This window comes from Mauremys reevesii, unplaced genomic scaffold (genome assembly GCF_016161935.1).
Source record: "Mauremys reevesii isolate NIE-2019 unplaced genomic scaffold, ASM1616193v1 Contig128, whole genome shotgun sequence".
Lineage (NCBI taxonomy): Eukaryota > Metazoa > Chordata > Testudines > Geoemydidae > Mauremys > Mauremys reevesii.
This window is the reverse complement of record NW_024100747.1, coordinates 52,546-80,265: the sequence shown is the minus strand read 5'-3', so window position 1 is coordinate 80,265 and position 27,720 is coordinate 52,546. Positions and strand designations below refer to the sequence as shown.

Genomic DNA, 27,720 nt, shown 5'->3' with positions numbered 1-27,720 from the left:
AGGGCCTCATGGTGCTGAGCTCTGAGCAGATGCTGAGCAAGTAGACGCAGAGAGCGAATGAGTCAGTGTCCTGATCCTGAAAAGTCTCAGTTTACTGAGAATAGGGCAGAGCACAAAAATATCACCCCAGCTGTCTGACTGAATGTCTCTCAGTAACCAGCTGCACACGGTACATCCCCAGGGCCCGGGGAGAGAAATGACAGGTACAATATGCACCATTCCAGTCTTTTGCTTTCCTGTAACCCTGTACCAAAGCACTGAATCTGCTCTGCTCTGCAATGCTGAGTGAAGACCCAGGTACCTGAGGGAGCAGCAGGGGAAAGGTGTTTGAATGATGCCTGCAAATCTCAAGCCCCGCGGAGACCAACGAAAGATCAGCACTTCCCTGCGCTGAGCTGCAACGTCTATTAACCATGTTGTTAAACTTTAAACTGCTGCAACGCTGGACCCGGGTAACTAGCTGCATCCGCAGCAGCATCTCTGCCCAGCACGGCTCCCCCACCACAGCTGAATTCCCTCTCCTTGTCCCTGATGGCGGCTTCCCAGACTGCCCCAGGCCTCCTCAGTCAGTCCCCACATCCCCTCCTGCAGCCGCAATGGGCAAGTGGCCTGAGGGGTCTCTGTTTATCCCACACCAGGTACCCTGCAGGCCCCTAGTGCGAGCTCCCCGCACACCCACTGCCCTCAGCCATTGGGCCCCAGCCCTCACCTGGGGGACAGGAGCTTGGTCTCCCCGCAGTCCCTGGTCTCTCTGCCTGGACTGACAAACAGGGAGAAAATGGGGGCAGGGCCTTGCTGGGAGTGGTCGTGTTACAGGGGCACCTGCCCCACTAGGGCCCAGGCTGAGCTCCCAGCACATTCCACAGGCCCCTGAGCCGCCATCAGATGGACTTTCAGCCTTGGTCCGTGTGGTGGTGGGGGAGGCTCTGGGTTACTGCCCTGGGGGAGCTGCTGGGGGAGGGAGATTTACCTGCTCACAGACAATTTTAACAGTTCTAAAGCTTCAACATTTTGACTCTCAGTGTCCAGTGTCATTAAATAGTTCTGGTCTGACCAAAATATTGTCTGATCCCCCCGTAATTTCCGACAACTGTGAACATTTTAATTGCAATGAAATGCTTAAAACCCAGATTGTTGTGCAGCTGTGAAAGTTTAAATCCATAAATATAAAAATTGTTTAAAATAAACATTAGCTGTCAAAATTATATATTATAACAAAATAGTTCTGCCCAGCCTGACTATCACTCCTTAGACACCCAGCTCCTGCTCCTCCAGGTTCAGCCTCACAGGGGGATGCCTCAGTGACCCTCCCCACCAGCTCAGGGGCTGATTGCAGACTGGAGCCCTTTGGGGTTTTAATTACAGGCTAATTTCACTGAAAGTTACCTGGCACCAGTGTGATTGTACATTTTTACACTAAAGCCTCCAGGAATTAAATTGGTTGGGTCCTTCCTGCTCAGCAAACAGCCTGAGTCATTTTCAGGCAAGGAAACACCCCCTTGCTGCTGCAGGCGGGGCATAGTTTGAATTCAGGAATTTGAAACAAAGCCTGTTACAAACTGCCCAGAGGGAGCCATGGCTGCAGAGAACCCAGTGGAAAGGCTCCAGGAGGAAGCGACATGTCCCGTCTGTCTGGAGTATTTCACAGAACCTGTCAGTCTGGAGTGTGGGCACAATTTCTGCCGAGCCTGCATCGCTCAGTGCTGGGAGGGATCCGATACAGCCGCCTCCTGCCCTCAGTGCAGAGAAACTGTGCAACAGAGAAACCTCAGGCCCAACAGGCAGCTGGCAAGTATCCTAGAACTCGTCAAGCAGTTGAGTTTACAGGCGGCAAAAGGAGCAGGAGGGGACAGGGTGTGTGAGAGACACCAGGAGGCTCTGAAACTGTTCTGTGAAGAGGATCAAACCCCCATCTGTGTGGTGTGCGACAGATCCCGGGCTCACCGCGCTCACACGGTGGTTCCCATAGAGGAGGCTGCCCAGGAGTACATGGTAGGGAATTGCTGTCAAATTTAATGGGTTAACTTCTGGGTTTTAATTACAGGCTAATTTCACTGAAAGTTTCCAGTCACATATGTTACTCATCATTTAGCTCTGCAAAGTCTTCATTGTGTGGGGAGATGCTATAACAAAATTAATGGTCTGGCAGTGCGGCAATAGAGGCAAAATATCAAATCTTGAAAGCAGGATTTACTCCACTCCCAGAAGCACCGCTCACTCCATACCCCTCCCCTCCATTGCTCTCCCCCACCCTCACTCACCTTCACCGGTCTGTGGCAGGAGGTTGGGATTCAGGTGGGGGTGCGGGCTCTGGGCTGGAGCCGAGGGGTTTGCAATCTGGGAGGGGGCTCTGGGCTGAGCCTGGGGCAGTGTTGGGGTGCAGGAGGGGGTCTGGGAAGCTGGCTCTAGCTGGGCGACACTGACTTACTTCACGTGGCTCATGGTCAGCAATGCAGTGGGGCTAACGCAGGCTCCCTGCCTGTCCCAACCCTGTGCCACTCCTTGAAGGTGCCAATGTGCCCCTTGTGGGGGCGGGGGTGTGTGGCTACGCGCGCTGCCCCTCTCTGCAAGAACCACTCCCGCAGCTCCCATTGTCCACAGTTCCCCATTTCCAGCCAATAGGAGCTGCGGGGGTGGTGCTTGCAGGCAGGAGCCCTGTGAAGAGAACCCTGCCCTCACTCCAGGCTGTGGGGACATGCTGGCCCCTTCTGGGAGTGCCACACGGCTGGGGCAGTCAGGGAGCCTGCCTGCGCTGCCGGAGATCATGATCGACTGGGAGAATCTCCAGGATCTACTAGTCAATTGCAATTGACTGATAGGTGATCACTGGTCTAGCTAGATAAAAGGTGGGAAGGGAAACTGAGGCACAAAGCAGGGCAGCAAAGTTGCACACAGTCACCCAGCATGTCAGTGACAGAGCTTAGCGTAGAACCCAGATGTCCTTAGACCCTGGCCAAGGCCCAAACCACTTTGCCATGCTGCCATCTTAGCATCACCCCACCCAGTGATGTAGTGTCCCCGTTAGGTGTGAGAGACACCTTGATAAAGGTCCCAGGCCCAGCAGGCAGAGGAGGTTTCTCACTGGGATTCTGAACTCCTGTGTTGCTCCACGAGGGGTTAAACTCAGATGCTGCCGGCCTGCACTAGAGGAGATCACTGGGCTAAACACTGTGTGGAACCCCGAGCACCTTCAGTCCGCACACAAAAGGGCTCCAGACAGCTCAGGTCCATGCCAAGTACCACTGGGATTTCACTGGGTTGTAGCAAAACCAACCCCAGGCTGGAGCTGACCGGTGCCAGTCTGACCTGCTCTGTTGTGTACGTGGGCAAGGACCAGCCAGAGCTGTTCTGTTAGTCCAGGGTCTCAAACACGCGCCTGCGAGATTATTTCCTGTGGCCCGCGAGCTCCTCACGGCCTCCCCCAAGTGTTTATCTAGAGCGGCTCCGGCCCCACGCGGACCAGGGTCAGGGCAGGTTCCCTTCCTGTCGGCCGGCCCTGCCCTGGCGCCGCTCCGGGAAGCGGACGGAACCTGGGGGAGCAGAGGCGCAGGGGTGTGTGTGTTGCTGTTGCTTCAGGCACCACCCCCAGCAGATCCCATTGGCTGTGGTTCCCCGTTCCCAGCCAATGGGAGATGTTGGGGACAGTGCCTGAAACAACAGCAACACACACACCCCGTGCTCCTGCTCCCGCACGTTCCAGCGGCTTCCCGGAGCGGCGCAGGGGCAGGGCAGGCAGGCAGGGAGCCTGCCCTTCCCCCAGTGTGTGCTGGGCCAGAGCTCGCCCCCCAAACTGCTCCTGCAGTCGAACCCCCTGCCTTGACCCCCGTGCCACACCCCTCCTGCATCCCAACCCACTACCCAGAGCCCCCTGCCGCACCCCGACCCCCTGCCGTACCCTGCACTCTGGCCCCCACCCTGAGCCCCTTGTTGCACCCCTCCTGCACCCCAACCCCCTTCCCTGAGCTTCCTGCCGCACTCTGCACCCGACCTCCTGCCCTGAACCCCCTGCTGCACCTCGCACGCCAACCCATTGCCCTGAGCCCCCTGCCACACCCCTCCTGCACCCTAACTCCCTGCCCTGACCCCCTGCTGCACCCTTCATCCCTCCTGCACCCCACATCCCAACTCCCTGCCCTGAGCCCCGCCTCACCCCACACCCCTCCTGCACCCCCTGGGGGCAGGGAGGGGGCAGAGTTGGGGTGGGGATTTCGGGGAAGGGGTTGGAATGGGGGCAGGGAAGGGGTGGAGTGAGGGCGGGGCCAAGGGCGGCGGGACGAGGTGTCAGTAATGAGGCCCTCAGGCCAATGTACTAGTCCTCATGTGGCCCTCGTGGTCATTTGAGTTTGAAACCCCTGCATGAGTCCCACCAGGCAGCCTTTTGAAATCTCCCAGAATGCACTGCTTCCGGGATCTTTACCAGGGAATGGGACAGTGGGGCATCTGCCCAGGGGGCATCACCACGGAAAGGCTTTAGGACAGTAGTAGGGCAAACCCAAAGCCATTCTTTATACAAATCTGCATCATGTCTAATTAGGGTGGTCACTGAGGCATCCTCAGAACATCGGACATGCCCACGCCTGCCTTCATGGGCCCGTCCTCACCAGTATCAGTCACTCTGTGTGGGCCCCACCACTGCTTTTTTCAGTGTGCCACCTGCCTGCATCATTCTGCATGAAGGTGCCACTCCCATCCTCATGGGTGTCCTCCTGCATCCTCCGTCTCCTCCTCTCCCTTTTGCACCAGACAAAGCCACATTCAGTGCCGAGTCCCTACCGGACAGGGAGCGTGCTCCAGAAGACTGGGATTGCGCAGCTTCAAACCAGACGAATGGCCTCCCGACATCTCATGGGGTTTGCCCTGGTGTTTAAACCAGTGCAGTCCCCAGGGCTTCAAGGGTGAAACCCGGGTGGCTTCGAGGAATTCTATCACTTCGTTCATTAAACCTTCTACAAAACAGGTTTATTGATTCACCCCCATGTAACTCCAGTGCCCTGTTATGCTCTGTACCACTAATCAATTCACAAATACCAGTAAAGCTTGGGTATCATTGAAATCTCTAATTACTAAAAACACTGAACCGGAATTGGTAATGAGTCTGAATGTGACACGCTCCCAGTCTCTATTAATGAGGTTTGATCTCCTTGGTGGCCCTGATGTCACAAAGCGATTAGAACCACAGTCATCTTGGGTTTTGGGTGGAAAAACACCCACTTCCAAGCTTCTCTCAACTATCCAGATGAAACCGCCCAAATCAGTTCTGTTTCTTCAGGAAAGAATCCAGGCCCATTTGAAGACTCTGAGGGAAGAGAGAGAAAAGCTGCTGGGATTGAAAGTGACTGGAGAGGGGAATAGCCAGAAGTATCTGGTAGGTGCCTGTTGTTATGAACCAGCAGGGACTGGTAGTGGGAGGTCTGTTTGGTGGCAGACTCCTGTGTGGCCTTGGTGAACATGGGCTTATGTGTGTGTTTCTCCATGATCATGGATTGCTGGGTTTGATTCATGTGTAGACAAGCCCTAAGCTTCCATTTCCGTTGATGAGTAGCCCTTGTGGCTTGCCTGAATTCACACAAATGTCCCCGTGAAGAGCTTGTCCACTGGGTCTAGACATTTTGTGCATTTTTAAAACCTTTGTTTCTTTTAACTCCCCTGACGTCTCTGTCAGTGTAGTGCTGTGTCCTGCCTCCTGCTGCTCTGGGTCTGAATTTCCACACTCCATAAATAACAGAAGATGCTGACCATGACCCACAGAGAAACTTCCCTTTCAGGGGGATACCGGGGCCAGAGGGGAAGGTGTGAGAGAATCCCCTCCCTAGTACCCACAGGGTAGAGTCAAATGTCAGAAATTTTAGGATTTTCACAGAAAATCACCCTCCTGCACACTCAGCTCTCCATGAAAGGACCCTGGGCTCCACCCATGTCCCTGACCAACCCTTGCCCTATTTCATACAGAAACAAACACAAATCGAGAGGCAGAAGATTGTGTCTGAATTTCAGCAACTGCAGCAGTTCCTGGAGGAACAAGAGCGACTCCTGCTGGCCCAGCTGGAGAAGCTGGACAAGGAGATTGTGAGGATCCAGAATGAAAATGTCAGTAAATTCTCCGAGCAGATTTCCCATCTCAGTGAGCTGATCAATGAGATGGAGGGGAAGTGTCGGAAGCCAGCGAGTGAATTCCTACAGGTGAGACTGATTGAGAAACATAGGTGGGTGCTCCAGGACAGCCAGCTCTCCCGCTCAGTGCTACCCACTATCAGCCCTGCCGATCAACTCCTCTCCCTTCTTCCAGCATCATCTGCCTGCTGCAATCAGCTGTTCCACTGTGTGCAGGAGATGCTTGGAAGGAGGGGAAGGAGCAGGGAGGGAGTGTGCTCATGTTAGGATTCCCTCCCCGCTTTGAACTCTGGGGGACAGATGTGGGGACCCACATGAAAGACCCCCTAATCTCATATTCCTTCAGCTTAGGTTAAAAACTTCCCCAAGGCCTAAATTCCTTTCCTTGTCCTTGGAAGGTATTGCTGCCACCACCACCAACTGATTTTGAACAAAAATTCAGAGATGGGTCACTTGTCCTCCCAAAATATCCCCCCAAGCGCCTTCACCCCATTTCCTGGGGAGGCTTGAGAATAATATATCAACCAATTGCCTTTAATGTAAGTACAGACCAGATCCTTATCTTTAGGACACTAAAATCAATCAGGTCCTTAAAAGAAGAACTTTATTATAAAGAAAAAAGTACAAGAATCACACCTGCAAAGTCAGGATGGAAGGTAACATTACAGGGTAATAAAAAGACTTAAAACACAGAGGACTCCCCTCTGGACTCAGTTTCACAGTTACAAAAACAGGAATAAAACTACCTCTTCGCATAGGGAAAATTCACAAGCTAAAACAAAAAATAACCTAACGCATTTCCTTGCCTTAGTTAGAATTTTTGTAATCTTAGATGGATCATTTCAGGTAGGTTTTCAGGAGATGTTGTCCCTGCTTGGTCTATATCTCTATCAGGAAAGGGAACAAACAAACAGAGCCCAAACAAAACCTCCTCCAACCCACCAGATTTGAAAATAGCTTCTTTCCTTATCGGTCCTTCTGGTCAGGAGCCAACCAGGTTATCTGAGCTTCTTAACCCCTTAGAGGTAAAGCGATTCAGTACAGCTGCAAGGAGATATTTTATGTGACTCTTTCCTTTATATTTATGGCAGCTCACAAGAGGAGGTGAGGAAGAGACAGTGTGGAGGTTGAGTGGGAGTGGGAAGAGTTGGGTTGGGGTGTGGCATTGGGGAAAGGTTTGGAGTGGGGGTGAGGCATGGGGTTGAGCACCCCTAGGGACAATTGGAAACCAGCACTCATCATTAGAAACATGCCAGACCCCCACAGAGGGAGGAGCGGGCTGCTGAATCATAAGCACTGGAGTCCAGCAGTCAGAGATCTCAGTGTAACTCAGCATGTGCATTGCTGACATCTGAGTATTATTCTTAGCAGAGTCACAGGTATATGAAAGATGGAAAAGCCCCATTAGCTCAGGGAATCAATGGCCCTGGGGCCAGGGCAGGGTCTCTTCCCCCATACTTCCTAAATCCCTTCCCTGGGATCCCCTGTGTGTGTGTGTCAGAGAGGACTGAAATTCTTTTGTCTCTCTTTCCTCTAGGATGTCAGAACCACCTTGAGCAGGTATGTGGCTCCCTCTCATTCCACAATGCTGGGAAAGAGCTTGATGATGAGGGTAGCACCGCATCTCCCCAGGGCTCTACAGCAAAATGTGTGGGGAAATCACGTGTTGGATACAAATCTCTCTGATCAACTCCATGCTGGGGTGCTCACTCTTGTACAGAAGGCTCTGGAATTCTCCAGTCACTGGGAAGGACTGACCTCAAGTATTTTATAGAGATGTCACATCCCTGGGGGACTGGCTGCCTCAGGATTGTGAGGATGGGCTATGGGCCTGTCACTGCTGGGTCCTGGTCACTCTTCAGCCCAGGGCAGTAGTTTTCAAGAGCCTTTCCCCATCTGAGGGCTGTTTGGAGACCTGAGAAATGAGCTGGGGAAGGGGGAGTTGGTGTCTCAGTCTAGTTCCTAGAGGCAGATTTCTACAGCACTTCACCTGGGAACCTCCTGTCCCTCAGAGCATGGAGGCCAAGGACCGAATTGGCCATGGAGACTCAATTCCCCTTTTGTCCCCAGAGCTGATCTCTCCACACCAGAGTTGAAGAATATTAATGACCTTTGAGGGGAAGGTTGCTTGGCCCTGGGCTGTGTTGCACCTGCTCTGAGGCTGGGAGAAGTCGAGGAATTCTAACTCCAGGCCCATGAGAGCAGCGACTCACTAGCCAGAACTTATAATGAGTCACACAGTAAAATATAATCACGTGAAATTGTTTCCCTCCAGGTGTGAGAAGGGGAAGATCCAGCAGCCAGGGGAGATTTCTCCTAAATTGGAAGAGCGAGTCAGTGGTTTCTCCCAGAAAACGATTGTGTTAATGGAGATTCTGGGGAAGTTCAAAGGTACCTAGAAGGGATCTAGGAATGGAAATTGGGATGAGCCTCTGAGAAGAGAATGGTGCTGATCAATTGGTTCACACTTAGATGATGCTGTTAAATTAAGAAATAACTCAAAGACTTTAAGACCGGAAGGGACCATCATGATTATCCAGTCTGACCACCTGCACATTGCAAGCCACAGAATCTCACCCACCCACTCCTGCAATTGACCCCTAACCTCTGGGCAAGTTACTGACGTCCTTAAATCATGATTTTAAAACTTCAAGTGTAACTGGTTGAGCACTCAGCAGTATGGTGCCTCCTGCTGGTCAGTCAGGGAATTAGCTTTCCCGCTCCAGAGCTCCCACTGCTGGCCAGTGTCTCTCCCGCCTGAGGCCCCTCCATGTCCCTCCTGGACCCCAGTGCCCCTTACCTTGGGGTTCTGCCCACAGCAGTACCTCCACACTCTGGGTCTCCTCTCCCAGGGGCATCCCAACCCTCTATACCCACCTTGCCTCAGTGGTTACTGCCAGTCATCTAGCCCCCTTTCTCTGGGGCAGCCTGCAGTCCACAATGTCCACTCATCATTAGCAAAGGGGTTGCACCTACTGCCTTTCTAACCCTAGTACCATCCCTGTCCCTTAACAAGGCCTCAGCCTGGGGACTTGCCAGGCCAGAGCTCCCCAGCTCTGCCTGCCCCGCCCCAGCCCTGCTCTGTGTAAGGTACCTTGTGCTCTGCTCCCAGGCAGCCCTGCAGTGAGACTCTTGCCTGCCTAGCTTCCACCCCTTTGATCAGGGCCAGCTGTGACCTAATTGGGTGTGGCCCCAGCTGTGGCTGCCTCCCCAGTTAGCCAACCTCAGCTGTTTTTCACCTTTTACCTCCTTTTATCCCAGGAGGGGGGTAACTGCCCCACTACACAAGTTACAGAGAATCCACCATTGACTCTAGTTTAAAACTGCAACTGACCCGTGCCCCAGGCTGCAGAGGAAGGAAGGAAGAAAATCCCCAGGCTCTCTGTCAATCTGACTTGGGGGGAAATTCCTTCCCCACCCCAGATATGATGGTCAGTTGGATACTGAGCATTTTGGCAAGACCCAACAGCCAGACACGTGGCAAAGAACTCTCTATAGCTCAGAGCCCTCCCCGTCTTCTGCCCCATCACCAGCCATGGGGCACATTTCTCAAAGGCGGATCCAGCCCATCACTGAGTTGTGGTCCCGTTTGCAGCTAATTTGGGCCAAATGGGCTGTAGGGAAGGAGAAAGCCCCTCCCCCACGGTCAGGGATCCCTCCAGCACAGGCACCTCTTGTGCCTCCTCCCCAGCAGCTGCAGGCACAAGGCGGGTTCCTGAGAGGGCTGGAAATGGGGTGAGGGTGGTGAGGGCGGTTGGAAGAGGGAGCGGGGTGGACAAGGGACAGAGGGACATGGGCCATGTAAAGCTGGGCCTCAGACACTCTGCACAGTGGCCTAAACACACAGGGGCCATTGTCACAGGGATGTAGCTCTGGCTGGCTTCAGAACTTTCTCTGCTTGTGCCAAGGTCTGCACCGGCCCCTGCAAGCACTGAATAGTGGAGTGACAAATAGCCCCTCCCCTCTCTCCTTTTGTGGGTACAAGGGTGAATCTGGTCCATGGAGCCAACCTTCCTCCGCCTCAATGTCCACATGGGTAAAATGATTTTATTATTATTCCTATTTCTGCCTATGGATGACGAGGCCCCATCATGCTCCTCTCTGTGGAGACGCTGAGTAAACAGACCCAACAGCTCACAATTAGAGCCAGGATTTCACAAACTCTGAACATCCCGTTAGTGTCAAAGGGACCCAAGTGGGTAAAGTTACTTTTATGCCAAAGTCTTTGCAGGCTCTGGGTCTAGGTTACGACAAAAGGCAGCAAGTGAATGAGACAAACCAACTGGAGTCTGAAGGGAGGGGGGGGATGAGGAGGGAAAAGTAAATCTCTTACAGATTGTGTGTCCTGGGATAGTTGTGAGGCTGCAAGGATACTGGCTCCATTGCTGAGAGATGCCTGATTGAGAGGGGAAAATAGATTTCAGACCTTTTTATATTAAATACCTGAGTGTGTCTCTGGGCCTCTCTGTCTGTTTCCCTGTCATAATTATAAAACAGTTTCAGAGTGGGGATGCTCTTATGAATATGAAAGTCTGAAATCTCACCTCTCTTCTCCTTTCTCCCCCAAGACACTCTGCCATCTGAATTGGAGAGAAAAATGGGAGGATCATTTGGAGCACACAGACAGGGTGAGTCTGCAGGTGAAGATTGGCTTTAAATTATGAGAAAATTCCAGAGCAAACGTCTTCATGAGATTGTAACTAAAGTTACCAACCAAACTGACAGTGACCATGACACACAGAGCCCTAAAAATAACACATTAAACGGTAAGGAGATCCAGGGGCCCATGTCTCCCCCCCGACACACACTTTTAAAGATGGGATGACCAGAACACTTTTCAGCATGGGCATAGTTTGGCGGAAGAGGGCCGCATTGCCTTGGGCACGTGTTGAGCATTGCAGGCAGTGTCTGTGCTTAGGGCAGGACAGCTGAGCAGCTCCTCTCTGTGTAGTGCAACCCCTGCTCGCAGCACCAATCTCGCTCTGGTGCTGGCCTCTCTCAATGGCCCCACCCCTGCTCCTCTTTTCTTGAGGCCCTGGCCAGGTCAGAAGCCAGAACCAGGCTGCCATCCAGGGACTGCACTGGGAAGCCCTAGATCCTCCACCTGCCCAGGGTGGTGCACCCCGGGGAATGGCTAGGGTTTTTTTATAACACTTTTTTACCTGTGAGAAAAGAAACCTGACACATTTCATTAATGCCTGGCAGTGTTTTGCAAATCTTATAGCTGCTTGGGTACATTCAGGCCCCCCCTTGGTTGTCAGCCAAGTCTTAGCTGTGAGCAGTATCCTTGAACGGGGACAGCATTTTATTTTTGGGCTGAGCTTGCTAGCTTTTTTTTTTTTAGTTAATTTGTTTTGGGGTTTTTTGGCTTTTTTTAGCCTACAAAGGAAACCTTTTTATTTTTTTCTTATACATTTTTTTAATTAATGAACACATACACATTGCCATTATACAGTACATTAGTTTTATTATTTAATGTATGCCACATATATTTTTTCAGTAAAATAACTTCATTACAAAGCTTTGGAGCAACAAGCCAGGACAAGCACATCCACTTTTGAGGAGCCCACTCAGTACAACCTTTGGTGTTTAATAGCTTTCCTTTTTTTTTTTCCAGCCCTCTGGCTAGAAATTTGAGGTAGCCAGAAGGATCCCATGTGCTATATGGGGAGTGGGTTAACCTTTCATGTACTTGCTTCCAAAGACTGTTGGTGTGCAAATTTTAACAACAATTTTTTAATTAAAAGATTTGACCAATGAAGTTTTTTTTATGCAAATGTATTAGACTTTAGTATATTACATTTTTTTCATTTATTCAAACACTTCGTATTTCAAGTTGAATAAAACAAGTATTTGCTTTTTGAGTTAACCCTTTTTTTAAATTTTGAACTAGACTATTTTATGAAAATATTAAACAGAACAATTTTGGCCACGAGACAAACACCACAAGACAGGACATAAAACACAGAACATAATTCCTATTGTGCCAGTAAATGCATGGTACGTTGAATGCTGTTCAGCTGGCATCCGTTTTTTTGTTGGTTTTTTTTGATTATTTGAAAGACGAAAGAAGAGAGGTTTACCACTCCTGGGCAGTCAGTTATTGCTTAAAATATTTTTTTTTATATACAAATACTCTTGTTGATTTTAGGCAAAACAGAGGAATTACCCATATTTTATTGTATTTGTCAGTTCTTGCTCTACTTCCACAACATGCTCAGCCACGTGCACACATACAAAACACCTTCAATGAAAATTGGATTCAAAAGTTAGGAAATACCAGAATTCAGGTTCCATGTGCGTTCTAAATTTGGACCCCCTTTTTTTATGCACTATGATACAGTTTCTAATGCCATGATCACATACTATTTCCCCTTGCCTCCAAGGGGACGGTACCCATGAGGCCGTCCTTTCTCTTCCTGGAATTCCCTGCCTCATTCTTTCCACACTTCCCAACTTTTGAAAGAAATGAGGCCCGGATCCTTCAAGCAACACCCTCCTTCACTGCACAACCCAGATTCATCCCCAGAGCAGGTGCCTCCACTGCACTGAATGAGGCAAGAGTTCTGGTGTGTGGGAGGGGGAAATAGCATGTGATCATTTAATTAAAGATTTGTCATAAGGCATATGCACAAAGGGACCAAATTAAGGTTAACATAAGAATGGCCATATTGGGTCAGATTAAAGGCCCATCTAGCCCAGTATCCTGTCTTCTGACATTGGCCAGGGCCAGGTGCCCCAGAGGGAATGAACAGAACAGGGAATCATCAAGTGATCCATCCTAAGAACATAAGAACGGCCGTACCGGGTCAGACCAAAGGTCCATCTAGCCCAGTATCTGTACCGACAGTGGCCAATTGCTAGGTGCCCCAGAGGGAGTGAACCTAACAGGCAATGATCAAGTGATCTTCCTCCTGCCATCCATCTCCATCCTCTGACGAACAGAGGCTAGGGACACCATTCTTACCCATCCTGGCTAATAGCCATTTATGGACTTAGCCACCATGAATTTATCCAGTTCCCTTTTAAACATTGTTATAATCCTCGCCTTCACAACCTCCTCAGGTAAGGAGTTCCACAAGTTTCTGTGTGCTGTGTGAAGAAGAACTTCCTTTTATGTGTTTTAAACCTGCTGCCTATTAATTTCATTTTGTGACCCCTAGTTCTCGTATTATGGGAATAAGTAAATAACTTTTCCTTATCCACTTTGTCCACATCACTCATGATTTTATATACCTCTATCATATCCCCCCTTAGTCTCCTCTTTTCCAAGCTGAAGAGTCCTAGCCTCTTTAATCTTTCCTCGTATGGGACCCTCTCCAAACCCCTAATCATTTTAGTTGCCCTTTTCTGAACCTTTTCTAGTGCTAGAATATCTTTTTTGAGGTGAGGAGACCACATCTGTACACAGTATTCAAGATGTGGGCGTACCATGGATTTATATAAGGGCAATACTATATTCTCCGTCTTGTTCTCTATCCCCTTTTTAATGATTCCTAACATCCTGTTTGCTTTTTTGACCGCCTCTGCACACTGCATGGACATCTTCAGAGAACTATCCACAATGACTCCAAGATCTTTTTCCTGACTCGTTGTAGCTAAATTAGCCCCCATCATATTGTATGTATAGTTGGGGTTATTTTTTCCAATGTGCATTACTTTACATTTATCCACATTAAATTTCATTTGCCATTTTGTTGCCCAATCACTTAGTTTTGTGAGATCTTTTTGAAGTTCTTCACAATCTGCTTTGGTCTTAACTATCTTGAGCAGTTTAGTATCATCTGCAAACTTTGCCACCTCACTGTTTACCCCTTTCTCCAGATCATTTATGAATAAATTGAATAGGATTGGTCCTAGGACTGACCCTTGGGGAACACCGCTAGTTACCCCTCTCCATTCTGAGAATTTACCATTAATTCCTACCTTTTGTTCCCTGTCCTTTAACCAGTTCTCAATCCATGAAAGACCTTCCCCTTTATCCCATGACAACTTAATTTACATAAGAGCCTTTGGTGAGGGACCTTGTCAAAGGCTTTCTGGAAATCCAAGTACACTATGTCCACCGGATCCCCCTTGTCCACATGTTTGTTGACCCCTTCAAAGAACTCTAATAGATTAGTAAGACACGATTTCCCTTTACAGAAACCATGTTGACTACTGCTCAATAATTTATGTTTTTCTATGTGTCTGACAATTTTATTCTTAACTATTGTTTCAACTAATTTGACCGGTACCGACGTTAGACTTACCGGTCTGTAATTGCCGGGATCACCTCTAGAGCCCTTTTTAAATATTGGCGTTACATTAGCTAACTTCCAATCATTGAGTACCGAAGCCGATTTAAAGGACAGGTTACAAACCTTAGTTAATAGTTCTGCAACTTCACATTTCAGTTCTTTCAGAACTCTTGGGTGAATGCCATCTGGTCCCAGTGACTTGTTAATGTTGAGTTTATCAATTAATTCCAAAACCTCCTCTAGTGACACTTCAATCTGTGACAGTTCCTCAGATCTGTCACCTACAAAAGCCGGCTCAGGTTTGGGAATCTCCCTAACATCCTCAGCCATGAAGACCGAAGCAAAGAATCCATTTAGTTTCTCCACAATGACTTTATCGTCTTTAAGCGCTCCTTTTGTATTTTGATCGTCATGGGGCCCCACTGGTTGTTTAGCTGGCTTCCTGCTTCTGATGTATTTAAAAAACATTTTGTTATTACCTTTGGAGTTTTTGGCTAGCCGTTCTTCAAACTCCTCTTTGGCTTTTCTTATTATACTCTTGCACTTAAGTTGGCAGTGTTTGTGCTCCTTTCTACTTGCCTCACTAGGAATTGACTTCCACTTTTTAAAGGAAGTCTTTTTCTCTCTCACTGCTTCTTTTACATGTTTGTTAAGCCATGGTGGCTCTTTTTTAGTTCTTTTACTGTGTTTCTTAATTTGGGGTATACATTGAAGTTGGGCCTCTATTATGGTGTCTTTAAAAAGGGCCCACGCGACTTGCAGGGATTTCACTTTAGTCACTGTACCTTTTAACTTTTGTTTAACTAACCCCCTCATTTTTGTATAGTTCCCCCTTTTGAAATTAAATGCCACAGTGTTGGGCTGTTGAGGTGTTCTTCCCACCACAGGGATGTTGAATGCTATTGTATTATGGTCACTATTTCCAAGCGGTCCTGCTATAGTTACCTCTTGGACCAGCTCCTGCGCTCCACTCAGGATTAAATCTAGATTTGCCTCTCCCATTGTGGGTTCCCGTACCAGCTGCTCCATGAAGCAGTCATTTAAAGTATCGAGAAATTTTATCTCCGCATTTCGTCCTGAAGTGAAATGTTCCCAGTCAATATGGGGATAATTGAAATCCCCCACTATTATTGGGTTCTTAATTTTGATAGCCTCTCTAATTTCCCTTAGCATTTCATCATCACTATTACTGTCCTGGTCAGGTGGTCGATAATAGATCCCTAATGTTATATTTATATTAGAGCATTGAATTTCTATCCACAGAGATTCTATGGAACATGTGGATTCGCTTAAGATTTTTACTTCATTTGAATCTACATTTTCTTGCACATATAGTGCCACTCCTCCCCCTGCACGATCTGTTCTGTCCTTCCGATATATTTTGTACCCCGGAATGATTGTGTCCCATTGATTGCTCTCATTCCACCAGGTTTCTGTGATGCCTATTATATCAATATCCTCCTTTATCACAACGCACTCTAGTTCACCCATCTTATTATTTAGACTTCTAGCATTTGTGTACAAGCACTTTAAAAACCTGCCCCTGTTTATTTGTCTGCCCTTTTCTGATGAGCGAGATTCTTTTTTATGTGACTGTTTATCATCTGACCCGGCCCTTACATTATACTCTTCCGTCCTCTGCTCCTGACTATAACCCGGAGATTCTCTATCATCAGACTCTCCCCTAAGAGAAGTCTGTGTCCGATCCACACGCTCCTCTGCAGCAGTCGGCTTTCCCCCATCTCCTAGTTTAAAAACTGCTCTACAACCTTTTTAATGTTTAGTGCCAGCAGTCTGGTTCCACTTTGGTTTAGGTGGAGCCCATCTCTCCTGTATAGGCTCCCCCCATCCCAGAAGTTTCCCCAGTTCCTAATGAACGCGAACCCCTCCTCTCTACACCATAGTCTCATCCACGCGTTGAGACTCTGAATCTCTTCCTGCCTACCTGGCCCTGCGCGTGGAACTGGGAGCATTTCAGAAAATGCCACCATAGAGGTCCTGGATTTCAGTCTCTTTCCTAGCAGCCTAAATTTGGCTTCCAGGACATCTCTCCTACCCTTCCCTATGTCATTGGTAGCTAAATGTACCACGACCACCGGCTCCTCCCCAGCACTACACATAAGTCTGTCTAGATGCCTCGAGAGATCCGCAACCTTCGCACCAGGCAGGCAAGTCACCATACGGTTCTCCCGGTCATCACAAACCCAGCTATCTATGTTCCTAATAACACTGCTCTACAGCCAAAATGCTTCTGAAATAAATGTAGTCAAACTTTACTAATTCTGGGTCACTGAGAACGAAAATGATGCTTAAAATTGTTGATTGGCTCTAGTTTTCAAGTTATGCTATTGGGTCAGTATATACAACCCTTGACTTGGGAATAGCAGAGGATAAGTGAGTTATAAAGGGAAGGGATCTCAATTTAAACCAGAAATGACTAAAATACATCTTTGACTGGATCTATGAATAAATCTATGACTGGGTTTGGACAGTACTTGCTTTTTAGGCAAAACAATGAACGATGCAATCTGAAGCTGGTATTGCGTCATACATGATATGAATTGCATCATGTTATTCCTAGAAGTCATGGATGATGCAATCATAACAAAGCTTACATCACTCTGCTGAACAAATTGCCCTGTATCAGCTCTAGAAATCATACAGTGTCGTGCTCTCTTATTTGTCAGTGTTTGATTTTGCAAATGGACACATTTCTGTTTAGCCAAAGTGAGCAGAGATGCCTCGTACTTGTGTGAAAAGTGCGGATAACTTCTGCTATGTTTGTGGTGAAGTGACTTTTGCATCACAAAAGCACAGAATAACCACTATGGTTAAGAAAGCCTATCATCTTTATTTTGGCTGCAAAATTGGAGATCAGGACAAGAGGTGGGCCCCACACATATGCTGCAACACTTGTGCAACAAATCTTCGCCAGTGGTTGAACAGGAAAAGGAAATCTATGCCTTTTGCAGTGCCAATGATTTGGAGAGAGCCAACAGATCATATCAGCAATTGTTACCTCTGCATGGTGCCTCCAGTTGGGAAAGGTGTGTCAAAGAAGAAAAAGTGTCAAACATTCCATCAGCTATACGCCCAGTACCCCACAGAGAAGGACTGCCGGTTCCTGATGCACCAGAATCATTCTCACTTGAGTCAGACGAGGAAGAGGAAGAGGATGAAACTTCTGGTCCTGAACCATCAACGTCACAGCACCCACATTTTCTCCCATCCTCCTCCTCTGAACCACACCTCATAACACAAGGTGAACTGAATGACTTGTCAGGGATTTGGAATTACCCAAGAGTAAGGCAGAGCTGTTGGGCTCCAGACTACAGCAGTGGAATCTCCTGGCAGGTGATGTTAGGGTTTCCATGTTCCGTGACCGTCAAAAGGAACTTGTCCCATTCTTCTTCATGGAAGGTGATCTTGTAGCCTGCAACAACATTGATGGTGTGATGGCAGCCCTCACCATCGTACACGATCCAGATGAGTGGAGACTGTTCATTGATTCATCGAAGACGAGTCTTAAAGCTGTTTTACTGCATAATGGCAATGTTTTGCCATCAATTCCAGTTGGTCATGCAGTCCATATGAAGGAAACCTATGACAACATGAAACAACTTTTGAGGTGCATAAACTATGACCAACATCAGTGGCAGCTTTGTGGCGATTTGAAGGTTGTTGCTCTCTTGCTTGGTCTGCAGACTGGATACACAAAGTACTGCTGTTTTCTCTGCGAATGGGATAGTCGTGCAAGAGATTCCCACTACATCAAGAAAGATTGGCCACTCCGACAGTCATTGGAGCCTGGGAGGAAAAGTGTTCAGCATCCACCACTTGTTGAATCAAGGAAGATTTTGTTACCACCCTTACACATCAAGCTGGGTCTGATGAAGAACTTTGTCAAGGCCATTGACAAAACACAAGCATCTTTCAAGTACCTCCGTGGAAAATTTCCAAGGTTAAGTGAAGCTAAGATAAAGGAAGGTGCCTTTGTTGGTCCTCAGATTCGTGAACTTCTTCGAGATGATGCATTTGACCATGCACTGTGTGGCAAGGAAAAGACGGCATGGAAAGCCTTCCACTTAGTGGCAATAAATTTTCTCGGAAACAACAAGGCAGACAACTACAGGTTGTTGGTGGAAAACCTCCTCAAGGCATACAAAGCCTTGGTTGCAACATGTCACTAAAGATACATTTTTGCACTCTCATCTAGATTTTTTCCACCGAACTGCGGAGCAGTGAGCACAGCTGCACGGCGATTTCACCAGGACATTGCAACAATGGAGAAATGTTATCAGGGCAAATGGAGCCCATCAATGCTTGCAGACTATTGCTGGACAGTGACAAGAGATGCTCCATTTAATGAATACAAGAGACAAGCCAAGAAGCGCCGAGTAGACACTGAATAGGACTAAACTATGTACATAATAGTTTTTTGCCTTTTGTTTCATAATAAATAATAGTTATATAACCCTTTTGCTGATATTTAAAGTGTTACATAAACAGGATAGGTGAAATATTATCATGTAAAGCAACCATAAACACATGAAAAGACCTAGGTTTACAATTTATGATTAAAACTCTACTATCTACACAATATACATAGACATCAAATGTAAAAACTTAAATATCTTAGAAACAGTAGCCAATCAGTTGTTTTAATTGTCATATTTGAATTCAGCACATCAAAATACATAATAAATAGAACATTTTATCTCTGAAGCAGACGACTTCTCAAAAATTGTAGACCAGTGTAATCGAATCTCCCATTACTAACACCTGCCTTTTCCTAGAAACTGGAGTTCCCTCCCCCGGAGAGGTAACCTCAGTGCGAGAGGCAACCCCAGCACCATCTGGAAGGAGGGTCCCAACTATGGGAAGGTTTCCCTCTGCTCCCATTGACTGCTCTGCTTCCCTGGGCCTTTCTTCCTCCTCAACAGCACAGGGGCTGTCTGAGCAGAGGTGGGACAATTCTACAGTGTCCCGGAAAGCCTCATCAACATACCTCTCTGCCTCTCTTAGCTCTTCCAGTTCTGCCACCCTGGCCTCCAAAGTCCGTACATGGTCTCTGAGGGCCAGGAGCTCCTTGCACCGACCGCACTCATACGCCACCCACCCACAGGGCAGGTAATCATACATGCAACACTCAGTGCAATAAACTGGATAGCCCCCACTCTGCTGCTGGGCTTCTGCCTGCATTGTCTCCTAGTTAATGGAAGGGTGGTTTACAGAAAGGGGTTTTGATATGTGGTTTGGGTTATAGGTTTTAGGGGGACCGCAGGGAAGGGGTTAGGGCTGGCGAGGGACTCCCTTCCTACTCCCCTTCCAAACTCCCTTGCGAAACTCCCTGTTAGCAGCCCCTGGTCGCTTGTGAGCGGCTTTATAAAGCCCTGGCCTGAGTGAATGCCCCGCCCACTGATTAAGGCTCAGCCAATTACCAGAGGCTTCGAGCTTTCAAACCTGCCTCCAACTGCCAGCCAGAGCACACGGTCCCTCAAACAACCAAACAAACACACAGACTGCCAAACACAAGCTCAGCACACAGCAAGTAACCCCCAAACACAAACAAACACACACTACAGACAGTCACTTACCCCACAGATGCTGTATTTGCTCCTCCTTCACCTGGAGAACTCTCTTGCAAAACTCCCTGTTTGCCTCTGTTGCTCATTCCCAGCTTCTGTCAAACAGAGGCTAAGGACATCATTCCTGCCCATCCTGGCTAATAGCCATTGATGGACCTATCCTCCATGAATTTATCTAGTTCTTTTTTCAACCCTGTTATGGTCTTGGCCTTCACAACATCTTCTGACAAGGAGTTCCACAGGTTGACTGTGTGTTGTGTGAAGAAATACTTCCTTTTATTTGTTTTAAACCTGTTGCCTATTAATTTCATTTGGTGACTCCTAGTTCTTGTGTTATGAGAAATAGTAAACAACACTTATCTACTTTCTCTACACCAGTAATAATTTTATAAACCTCAATCATATCTCCCCTTAGCCGTCTCTTTTCCAAGCTGAAAAGTCCCTGTCTTATTAATCTCTCCACATACAGAAACTGTTCCATACTCCTAATAATTTTTATTGCCCTTTCCTGAACCTTTTCAATTCCAATATATCTTTTTTGAGATGGTGTGACCTCATGTGCACGCAGTATTCAAGATATGGGCATACCATGGATTTATATAGAGGCAATATGATATTTTCAGTCTGTCTATCCCTTTCTTAATTATTCCCAACATTCCGTTCGCTTTTTCGACTGCCGCTGCACATTGAGTGGCTGTTTTCAGAGAACTATCCGCAATGACTCCAAGATCTCTTTCTTGAGTGGTAACAGCTCATTTAGACTCCATCATTTTATATGTATAGTTGGGATTATTCTTTCCAATGTGCATTACTTTACATTTATCAACATTAAATTTCATCTGCCATTTTGTTGCCCAGTCACCCAGTTTTGAGATCCTTAGGTAGCTCTTCGCAGTCTGCCTGGGTCTTAACTATCTTTAGTAATTTTGGATCATCTGCAAATTTGGCACCTCACTGTTTACTCCTTTTTCCAGATCATTTATGAATATGTTGAATAGGATTGCTCCTAAACAGACCCTTGGGGGCCACCACTATTTACCTCTCTCCATTCTGAAAGCTGGTTGCACTGTCTCTTTGTCCAACCAGCCTCAGATGTAACCCCACACGCCAGCTCCTTGTCAGATTTGACTCCCCTTCCTCTTCCCCGTTCCCCTACTGGTTCCCAGTCCCAGTCTCCTTGTCAAGCCTTGTTCTAGTCCGTCCCTTTGCCCCCATTCCTCATCTGGTCTCAGTTCTCACGTTCAGTCCTCCCATTTCCCTCACTGGTTCCCAGTGTCCTTGCCCAGAGTCCTGCTCCACCTCATTCCCAGGCACAGTTTCTCTCTCACTCCAGAACCAGCCTCACCAAGCACTTTGTTCTCATCTATTCCTTAACCTCCTTCCAGGTCTAGCTTCCCCCCGTCTTATATTCTAGTCAGTCATCTACCTCCGTTCTGCCTAGACACCAGCAGAGTGGACACTGAGAGCACAGGAGAGAGGCCCCCTGCTGTCCATTCTAGTGCCCAACCCCACAGCAGCTTGGAGCAGCAATTGCCGGGAAAGATCAGCTTTGCCCTTTTATCCTTGACCTGGAGTGTGGGGATGTCATTTGTGAAGTCTGGTCAGTAGTAGGGGCTGTGAGGGGATGGAGCATGATCTGTAAGGACAAAACCTTCAGAGAATTTAGCGGCACAAACTAAAACTTTTCAGAAGCTTATCACTTGGCCAATTATTGGATGGATTTTCACAGGGAAAAGGCACATCCCTGACACAAAGGTCACACCCTGCTGAATATCAAGTTTCTGCTCAAAAGCCTGGGGCACTAAAGCTTCTCCTAGAAAAGGTCATCGATTTTTTTTTTAGAATGTCAAAACAATGTGTTATTCTCTGACCTCATTCTTAGGAACAGTAGAACCATTTTGGCTGAAACTTTTTTTTTTTTTTTTAAAAAGTCCACCTGAGGCAGATACCCAGCATGGAACTTTTCTGCCCAGATGGCTAAAGTTTGGCAAAGTAGTGAGCAACTGAAAAGAAGGCCCTATAATGGGAAGGCTGGAGCCACCTTAATAACAGGTCATGTGACCAGGTCCATCTATATATGCTGTCAGAGGCAGGGGGATGACGTGGGTCACGTGAAGCCCTCGCATCAGCGCGGCATGGCCCATGCAGGCCCCTCCCCTTTTCCCCCGTGGCCCATGCCCCCCTCCCGCTTTTCTGGCGGTGCCCTCTAGGCCCTTTTTTCTACTGGTGCCTCTGTGTGCTGGAGAGAGGAAGACGGAGACAGGGAGAGGCTGGTAGCATGTCACAAAGTATTGAATGGTGTATTAAATACTATCAAAAGTGTGTGAGCAGAACCTCTCTTTAAAATTGGTTTCTGCCAATTTTTATCTTTCAGGGAGCATTTTTCCGCACACTTGATTCAAACAAACCCTGATGTAATATATTTTTCTAGAATAAAAGTACACATTATTTGTCATTCCAAACTGTAGTATGGTGTTTATTATTTCCAAACTAATGTGGGCTTTATGTTTCAGATTTCTTTTTCCCAAGAATGTCTCCTTGGCCGGTGGTTTGCAGTGTGACTCTGGTGATTTTGTTGGTGTTCATCAGCCTTACCCCTTTTCTCTTCAAATTAAGAGGTAAAGCTCTAATGGGGAAAATGCAGTGTAATCAGAATGAGATTTTCTCCTTAGAAAGACCATTTAGAGTTTTCTACATGGAAAAGTTACATCAGCTTAAAGTGTGAAATTAAATGGATTTTGTTAAACCAATGCAAACCTATGTGTGGACACATCTGTTTAAGTGGAGTTTATTTCAGGTTAACTTAAACCTGTTCATATTCATCTTAAAATAAGCCTAACACTTGGTTTGCAGCAGTTTAATTAGATTGTCAATGGAGCCTGAGGGAGTTAGGTTCCCAACTCCCCCTGTAATTCAGTGTGGTTCGGGTTTTTAAGTACCCTTGGCTCAAACGAAAATCCTTGTCTTATGGAGTTTCTGCTGTTTAATTCTAGTGTGTTCAAAAGATTATTACAGTATTAAGGAATGGCTTGTTATTTCTGTTATTATGGAAGGCTCCATCCAGGAATGCTAGTACACAGTCTTCCAAGTTTTGCTTTCTTTTTACTTTGTTTTAGTGTGTGAGCAAATGTTCAGTCTTGGGGAAGACAGGTTGTGGTGTTGTTTGTTAGTTTCGGGTTCTGCAAAGTTTCAGGAAGAGGGAGCTGAACAAGAAACAGGAGAGTTTCCTCATTGTCTTGATCTCAAGTTAGTCAATTCTTGAGGTATTAATTCTTGAGATTCTCTAGGAACCAAATGTCATGGATCCACACTCCAGCTCTTAAACAGTCTCTTGGAGGAACCCCTTCAGTCTGCCACACATCCAAAGGATCTCACTCTTCCTTCACAGTAAGCCTCATGGCCTGATCACCTCCTTAACTGAACCTCTGGGCTCCAGCACTCGGGTTTTCACACCAAGAGCTCTCTCCAGCTAGTCTACACTTAGATTCCTGAACAGAGGCTTGTATGCTCTTCAGGGACTTATGTGCCACAGCAAGTTTTTGCAGTGACACGAAACAGCCTTTTCAGAACAGAGTAGGATTTATTAGTCAACTGGCATCAATTCTTGGAGTTCCCTGGGAACCAAGCCCTGGTGCTCGGTGAAGTTCTTGAGAGACAGGATTGCCTGTGTGCTGTTTGTGACCATTGCTGTTCTAGGACAGGTCTATGTGTGTAAATAAATCAAATTACACTTAGAAAGTACCCAATTTCTCCTCCACTGGGCACCTAAGCTGCAAGTTCCTGGAGAGCTGCAACGGCTTGGTAGAGCAGTGTCATTATCATTATTCAAGGACTCATAATGAAAAGATCCTTTTAAATCTAGAGTCACAGAAAAAGTCCTCACATAATTTTATTTATATTTTCTTTTTTAGGGAAACATCTCAACACTATCAGTAAGTTCCATTTTTTTCCTGGTAGAACCAATGATATGCTCTGAAAGATTTTTGAATGAATGTGACAATGTCAACTTGAAAATCATAAGTAATACTAATTGCATAACTTGTTATATCGGTAATGGGTCGGAAGCCAGTATTGGACTTGTCTCTTCAGGAGGCAGCATGGAGTGGGTGACCGGGGGGATTGTGCACTTGATGCCCATGGCAAAAATGACTCCAGGCCAGCTCCATAAAAAGAACTTCTGAGAGGGGCTGGTGGCAGCCCAGGATCAAAGTGAGGATGTGGTCACCTGCGTCAGGATTCTGTGCACTGAGTGCCCACAGCCCTGGCACATAGGTGAGGCATTTATAAGTGTGACCTTTCGCCCAGCTCAACACTGGCATAAAGGCCACTGAGAGAGTTTTGGGCTGCCTTCTCCTTTCCTTATAGAGCTGCACCTGGTCAGACCCCTAATGCAGCTACACCAGTGTGAAAAGTGACTTGCGCTGGTGTGGTTTATCCTGTGTCCAATCCCTAGGATTGTACTGGTGTAAAACAATGCACAGTAGACAGGCCAATTGATCAACGATTGGGGGGCAGGCAGTGGTTAATTCCACCCAGGAGAAGCTTTTACAGGATGTCCTTTTATGTCTGTTTGTTATTTAGGTAAACTTCAAGTAGACCTAGGTAAGGGCATTTTGTTTTTGTTTTGTTTTGTTTCTCTCTCTCTGATGCAGCCTTTTCTGTGATAATGAATCCTATTGATGCTGAATTTGTCTGGCTTAATTCTCATCCCTATCTATGTGTTTGCTTCCAGAGTGGAGGAGATCCCTAAGCAATGCAGGTAATTACAACTCAGATTTAATCAATGGGAGATCCTGCTTCCTTTCACTGCACAAAAATCGAGGAAAGTGTAGTATAATATTGTTCCTGTTCAGAGAAGACAGAGTCCTGAGGTTCAAATAAGGGAGAGGAAAGGACTACCACAACATGCCCTCCTTACACATTTCTCCCATAGTTCTGCTCCAAGTGACTGAGCAGTTATTGTCCGTTAGGATCCCAGCCCTGGTGTCAGCTAGAGGAACAAGGGTGACCAGTCTCCAGAGTTCAAACCAAGGAGTAACTCTACTCAGACTTCAAATTCTGCATCTTTTGTCTTCTCTCCTTTTTCCTCTCTCCACCAAATCCCAACTTTCTGCTGTTTTTAACCATCCTTGCTGCCACCTCCTTCATGGAGTAAATTCCAAACCCTCTTTCTCCTCTCCCCACCCCTTACTTCCTTCTCTTGGAGAAACTTCTTGCTTCTAAATCAAAATCCCAATTTTAAAAACTGAAATCTGGACTGATCATTCTCATTGGCTGGCCCTGATGACTAGCTACAGAATTTTAGTTAGGGATCTATTGAATGTTGTCATTCTCTACAGAGCTCAGATATGTGGCAAGATGGAGCAGGCATCATGCTGGCATCAACCAGAGAGCCAAACTCCAAGGTTTTAAAATGAAGTGTGGGAGGGCACATCAGGGAAAAGGTAATTGTGACCATGTGAATGATGTGAGTGGAAATCTGCTGGGGCTTCCCTATGATTCCCGGGTCTCTAGTCGCCATCAGGGGAAGAGCAGGATGAGAAACATTTGGAGGCTCAGTCTCGGCTCAGCAATTCTTCTTGCTCTGTCACCTCCCTCATGAGTGACTCTCCCCTGTACTGTGCTGACATCTCAGAGCTGCTCCCCATTCTGAGCAGGGTACATCCTGGAAGGAGATTCTCTGAGTCACTCCCCAGCTGGGGCAGATTCTGTCATTGACACCATCAAACCCTCCCCCAGGACTGAGCTCTGCCCCTAACGCTCTGATTCTCTCTCCCCAGTGACTGTGACTCTGGATCCAGACACGGCTCATCCTAAACTCGTCCTGTCTGAGGGAGGGAAACATGTGAGATGGGGATACAAATGGCAGCGACTGCCGAACAACCCTGAGAGATTTGACACTGAGCGCTGTGTGCTGGGCTGTGAGGGATTCACCTCGGGGAGACATTGCTGGGAGGTGGAGGTGATGGATGAGGGATACTGGGCTGTGGGGGTGGCCAGAGAGTCTGTGAGGAGGAAGGGAGGGATCAGCCATAGCCCTGAGGGGGGGATCTGGGCTGTGGAGCAATGGAGGGATCAGTTCCAGGCTCTCACCTCCCCTGAGACCCCCCTGCCCCTGAGCCGGGCCCCCAGCAGGATCCGGGTTTGTCTGGACTGTGACCGGGGGCAGGTGACATTTATTGATGCTGATGACGAGGCCCCGATCTTCACTTTCCCGCCGGGCTCCGTCCCTGGGGGGAGAATCCGACCCTGGTTCTGGCTGGGGCCGGGATCCCAGCTCAGACTGTGTCCCTGAGACATGCAGCAGAGGAGAGAACCGGAAATCAGCCTCTCTAGCCTCATGAACCCTAGTCTCTATGATCTTGGAGGACTCCCATCTGCCCAGCCCCTGGTGCCTCATCTCTATGGTCCCTGGAAGCTCCTCCCCCTCCCTGCAGTCCCAGGAGACAGGGGGAAGAACCCCTGGGGTTGCGGGGAGACATGCTGGATGGGGGTAGCACTAACAGCTGAGCAGGAGACAGGCAGATGTGGGGGTGGCAGGGACACAGAATTAATCAATCAGGGTTGGGGGAGCTGGGGAGAAGCTGGAAGAGCGGCAGCAGCAGGGAGCATTTTGTGCAGATCTGTGGATTAGATCTCACTGACGTAGCAAGAGGGGAAAGGATAATTAATGGAGGGGAATGAATGGAGCAGCCAAGAGGGATGATCTGTGACAGGGAGGGGAGGAGAGTGAAAGAGACACAGGAAAATAAACAGGGATCACAAGTGAGGGCTAGAAAAATGCTGAGTAGAAAAGGACAGTGAGGGAGGAGGAAGAGGGGGGAAAGAAAAGGGAGAACAAAAGGGAACATGAGCAGGATGGAGAGATTTATTACTGAAAGTGAGACTGTGACTCATTAATTTCCTATATTAATTCCTGGACATTGGTGCTATTTTAGTGCCGTTAAGCAAACTGCTCTGAGTAGCTGGGGGTCTCCTTACAATATGCTGTGGTCATTAAACTCTCTTAGCTCCTTTTACTTTCCTGCTTTCCACCTACTTACTGTAAAATAAAAACATTACAAACAATTCTTCTTGTTTCCTTCACCTTAATGTCCCAGCTCTAATTGTTGTGTGCAGCTCAAGAACATGAGGTCCAACTTCAGGGCAGTTACAAAGCAGAGCACAAACCCCACATGGGTTGTGAGTTCTGTGTTTAGATTTCACTCGCCAGATATCAAGTGTGATCCCCTCAAGCACTAAAACTGCCTTAACATGGGCGGCGGGCGCAGGGCCGGCTCTAGGCACCACCCCTCCAAGAATGTGCTTGGGGCGGCACTTTCTAAGGGGCGGCAACCCCCCGCCTTTTTTTTTTTTGCTTGGAGTGGCAAAAAGCCACTCGCCCTGTCAGCGCACGAGCCAGGATCCGCGCCCGCTGCCCAGCCTAGCGGCGCCCTGCACAGCCCACTCAGGTGGGGAAATGCCACGCTGCCCTGGGGAGTCTCAGAGTGACAGCAGCTGCAGGACCCCTCCCCCCTTCCTGCATCCCAGGCCCCGCTTCCCTCCCTTCCCGGCTCCTCTCACTCTTTGGGAACCCCTCTCACCACCGCCGCAGCCTGTGCTTGGCTCCAGGGCCCGGGCTGTGGCGGCGAGAGGGGCTCCGAGAGTGTGTGAGGAGCTGGGGAGGGAGGGAAGTGGGGTCCCCTGGAGCCAAGCCCGGGGGTTCACCTCGGCCACCAGCAGCTCTGCAAAGCCCAGGGAGGGGGCCGTGTTCTCTGTGTCGCCCTGCAGCTGCACTGCCA

General features: G+C 47.9%; 1 protein-coding gene and 1 long non-coding RNA gene across 2 annotated transcripts; one reads left to right on the top strand and one right to left on the bottom strand.

Moving 5' to 3' along the window:
• Positions 1 to 1,474: 1,474 nt before the first annotated feature.
• On the top strand, positions 1,475 to 26,991 carry LOC120392936 (zinc finger protein RFP-like). The gene is made up of 11 exons (XM_039517589.1): positions 1,475 to 1,992; positions 5,270 to 5,365; positions 5,950 to 6,180; positions 7,649 to 7,671; positions 8,387 to 8,502; positions 10,680 to 10,739; positions 22,453 to 22,557; positions 23,851 to 23,871; positions 24,521 to 24,541; positions 24,672 to 24,698; positions 25,720 to 26,991. Exons 1-11 carry the CDS (start codon positions 1,576 to 1,578, stop codon positions 26,232 to 26,234), a joined length of 1,632 nt encoding a protein of 543 aa, XP_039373523.1. The 5' UTR covers positions 1,475 to 1,575; the 3' UTR covers positions 26,235 to 26,991.
• LOC120392937 lies at positions 10,413 to 19,973 on the bottom strand. The gene is made up of 3 exons (XR_005591834.1): positions 19,949 to 19,973; positions 10,656 to 10,691; positions 10,413 to 10,507 (listed from the first exon to the last, which is right to left on the bottom strand). It is a non-coding gene; the product is annotated as an uncharacterized LOC120392937 (long non-coding RNA).
• Positions 26,992 to 27,720: the final 729 nt, after the last annotated feature.